At 36.6% G+C, this 4273-nt stretch overlaps 1 protein-coding gene across 1 annotated transcript in view; it reads left to right on the plus strand.

Annotated features, from left to right (window-relative positions):
• Positions 1–213: 213 nt before the first annotated feature.
• Positions 214–4273, plus strand: part of BACH1 (BTB and CNC homology 1, basic leucine zipper transcription factor 1) — an 11832-nt gene continuing 7772 nt past the window's right edge. The window contains exons 1-2 of the mRNA XM_009082062.1: positions 214–511; positions 4098–4273. The exon at positions 4098–4273 is cut by the window's right edge and continues 39 nt beyond it. Coding sequence (XP_009080310.1) covers positions 272–511; positions 4098–4273 — 416 coding nt within the window. The 5' untranslated portion in view covers positions 214–271. The remainder of the gene's footprint in view (positions 512–4097) is intronic.

Raw genomic sequence — 4273 nt, forward strand, 5'->3', positions numbered from 1 at the left:
AGACTACAAAAGTAGCGTTAAGGTATTAAGCTTTGGGAGCTTTAAGTAGTCCCAAGCATATATTTATGTATTAACACATGAAATACTGAGTACTAATCTGAAGAAGAATTAGATTGGGCAATGCATGTTTAACAGCTTGCTGATGTTTTAGTATCAGTAGGTTTCTGTTGGATATGACATTGACATGTACAACTTGGTTTTTTGTTCCCCCAGATCTGAAGCACAGAAGCATGCTTTCCACTGAGCCTTACACTACCCTTTGTGATACAGAATGTCTCTAAGTGAGAACAAGAGTGTGGTTTTTGCATATGAATCTTCAGTACACAGTACCAATGTACTCCTCAGTCTTGACGATCAAAGAAAGCAAGATATTCTTTGTGATGTTACAATTTTAGTGGAAGATCAACGATTTCGGGCCCACAAAGCTGTGCTGGCGGCTTGCAGCAGTTACTTCCTTTCAAGAATTGTTGGCCAGGTGGACACTGATCTTATCATCACTTTGCCAGAAGAGGTGGGTGTCTTTTCCTTCTGCATTTTACCTGTTAGTGCTTCTGATCTCTTCTGTTCAACTCAGTAGGCTGGTGCTTTACTACCAGGTGAAGGTAAGGGGCTTAAGGACTGAAGAGAAGGAATTTCCAAGTTGTAAAGCTGCTGTTTGTTGAGGCAAAGTCTAGACAGACCAGTGTACATCACAGACTGCAGATAAATAAATGAATGCTGTCATGGGAAATGTATAGGGGAGATCTCTTCAATTAAGTATGTATTACTTTCTAAATTGTGCACCTCTCTCAAAGGGTGTAAGTTTGTAAAAACCAGGCACTAAATGGTGAAGAAATATTGCAGAACTAGTTCTCCTATATGAAAAGAATATTTTTGGAGTAATAAATAAACAAATAACAAATGGTAATACCTTTGAATCAGTTTCATTAAGATAGTTTTGCATATTTGAGCAATACAACCATGCATGTATTCCTTGCTGCTTACTGTTAACAATTTTCTTCTGCTCAGTTCCCCATCCTTTGTACACATGAGCAGCTTGATTTTTTCTTCTGTTTTATGACGAAGAAAATGTATTGCAATTGCTTGTTTTCTTTGTATAATCCTAAAATACATATTTTTAGATATAATTTGAAGGCATTTAGTGGGAATGAGCCAGAACTCGACACCTGTTGGAAGGAAAAATTATTATTACATACTCAGAACATCCAATACATGTAATGATTTTAGTTGGTATTTAGTTAAGCTCAAAGAGGCATGAGGCAAGCAGGTGACTGGATTTTATTCTGAAATGCTGTGCTAATAGATGAAAAGTGAAGAACTTCCAACGTGCTCTGACTGTGCCTGTAGTGATCCAGTGATCTGAAAAGTTGGTTGTTAAATAATAAATGGCTTTCTGGGGAGGTAGTTTATGGTAATGAGCTTTGGGGTTGGGCAGCAAAGTGCAAATTCTTTGCAACTCAGCTATAATCATTGGAGCTGGAGGAAAGGTACTCACCAGTGAGTATTTGTAGTGACGTTATAGCCTTGTTCATGTCTGAGAGTGAGCTGAGTGTTAATGCAGAGATGATGTATTTAGAAAGCCTATACTTAAGTCAAGTAGCTGCCTTACAGGCTTCCCAACATACTGACATAAGCACAAGGATTCTGTGTTTCCAGATTGTTTCTGCTCTTACAGAAAACTGAAAGGGGTCAGGTGTTCTCTTTAAAGTGTGAACTTTGCTATTCTCTCGTGTTGAGTGACCTTGTCACAAAAATACATTTGCAACATAGTCCCACTGTGTCACGTTCACTCATTCAACCTTCACAGTGTGACTGTTTTTGTTTCTTCTTACCTTTTGTCTTTTCAGGTAGCTTAATATGTTGATAGCCTGAATGTCTCTCAGGTTAAAAGAAAAGTGATGGTGGGAGCTGATGTGGAAGGGAAGTTAGGATGCTGGGGAGTGCAAAGCTGTGATTTGGCCTAAAAGAGGGGAATTCGTGGCATGTAAAATTTCTGATGGTGATGAGAGAATTTCACTGTGGGATGCTGGAAAAAAATAGCATATTGGAAGAACAAAAAATGTGCATCAGAGTTGGAGAGAGGAAAAATAATCTCTGGTGCAAAGCAACAGCATTCCAATGAACCTGTGAAATAAACCTGAGTTATAGAAGGGACCAGAGCTTGTTCAGAAAATGGAGGAACATAATCCTGGTATTTACTACAATGTATTTTAATATTATATGGATATATGATGAAGCAACTTGCAAAAATACTAACAGTGAATCTCTATCATTTGATCTGATCACTCACTTGGTAAAAGCATCTTAAGACTCAGCAACTGGAGCTTCTCCTGTAGGAACTGCTAGTTATTTTGAAACAAGTCAGTTTGTGAAGTATTTGAGAGAGTCAGACACTCACTGGTCACATGGTTTGGCATGTGATTTTTGGTTTTTTTTAACCTTTTTAATAATGCAAAATATCTAATGTTTAAAGCAGAAGACAATCTGAGGTACTAAGATATTTCTGAGTTCAAGTACTTCATATATATTTTGTTGTAAAGACTGAATACTGTCATCTTGGTGTAGGTTTTGTGTAGTTTTTTCTGCCAGTATTTTTATTCTGAGTTAGACTTTCATCCCAAATGCAATTAAATAAATGCCTACTGAAAGAGCTGTTTTTCTAAGTCAGTCAGATTGAGAGTCTTTCTAGGGTTCTCTCTCATTTGACAGTAGCCAGCTAGAACTGTGTAAGAGGAAACGAAAGGAAAAGAATGTCTCCTCTATCCTTTCAGGTTTTAGCAGTGTTTGTACCTTAAATAGAAAGCATGTGCAGTTTTAAAGTACTACTGTTTTTTCTTTCAGTTTCATTTATGAACGTCGCTTTTTTTATAAACTCACTTTAATGATTTATTAACTACACTAAGTTTGACTTCTTATCAGCTTACGGGTAAAGTCTTTTACACTCTACTTCGCCACATTATTAAGGATGAATCAATGTGGTGGTGTAATCATTAGTCTTCTCTCCAGAGCTTGTCTCAAATGCTATTTTGAGAATTCTTTAGGTAGGTCTCTTAAACTCTTAAGTTTACAGACAGTTTTGCTGAACTGTCCCTGTTCAGATCTCTTCAACTTCCTTTCCTGTGTTGTGTTCTTCAAAAAACCCACACCAAACAACTACTAAAACACCAAAATAAACCCTCAACTGCTTCCTAAATGAAATTGCATGTGTTGTATTATTTTGTTGGCAGAAGAGTTAATGCATAGATATAAGACTTTATTTATCATAAAATCCTGTTCATTTCAGTAAAGGAAGGGAGCAGAATGTGGGCTGGAGTTTGAGTATTAATAGTGGATGTACTGCTTTATTCTTCATTTGCAGTGAAAGGCTAAAGGAAGTGTCATGTAATTTTTAATATGGTGATCTATTTGCAGATTTCTATTTGATTCCTTATTAATTTTTTCTTGTGTAATAGATCTTGCTCAGTTTGTAATGATGCAGTTTTTGTTCATCTCTCGATTCCTTGATGAGCAACTGTTGTGAGGATAGAGGTGTTCAGTTAAAATTGCCTACTCCAGAGGGGCTTTAAACAGAATAATTTGGTTTGCTGTACAGTCCTTGGCTGCAATTCTTTTAGTCTGTGAGGAAAAAGGAATAGGTGTCTGTAGTAGTAAATAATCTTATGTGGTAGAACTCCATTTTTTCCAACTCTTTGAGTGATTAACAGCAATTGGTCTTCAAAGGTAGGATTAAATACCAGCAGCATGCTCTTATTCTAGGGTAATTCATGTACAATTTGGCTTGAAAGATATCTTTGAAGTTGGAATTCAGTTACTGGTTTTCAGCACACAGCAACATTAGTCACTTGTTAGTACTGTTTTGTCAGAACACTTTGTTAAGAGGTCATAGTGAAGAAGATAGTTGTCTCAAAATGTTCAGGATAAAATTGTATAGAAGAGTTACTTCAGAATGAGTGTGGCCAGATTTCCTCTGTAGACCAAATCTGTTGCTTTCATCTTGTGCTCTGTCCTGCTGGCAGGACAGGTGAATTTGGGTTCTGTATATTGTTACTTAAGTCCATATTGACCATACTAATACTTTCTTTTTTTTTTTTTAATAGGTGACACTTAAAGGATTCAGTCCTTTGCTTCAGTTTGCATATACAGCTAAACTTATTTTAAACAAAGACAATGTGTCTGAAGTTTGCAAGTGCGCAGAATTTTTGGGTGTACGGAACATTGAAGAGTCTTGCTTTCAGTTTCTCAAATTCAAGTTTTTGGACTTCAAACTGGATCA

This window comes from Acanthisitta chloris, unplaced genomic scaffold (genome assembly GCF_000695815.1).
Source record: "Acanthisitta chloris isolate BGI_N310 unplaced genomic scaffold, ASM69581v1 scaffold16839, whole genome shotgun sequence".
Lineage (NCBI taxonomy): Eukaryota > Metazoa > Chordata > Aves > Passeriformes > Acanthisittidae > Acanthisitta > Acanthisitta chloris.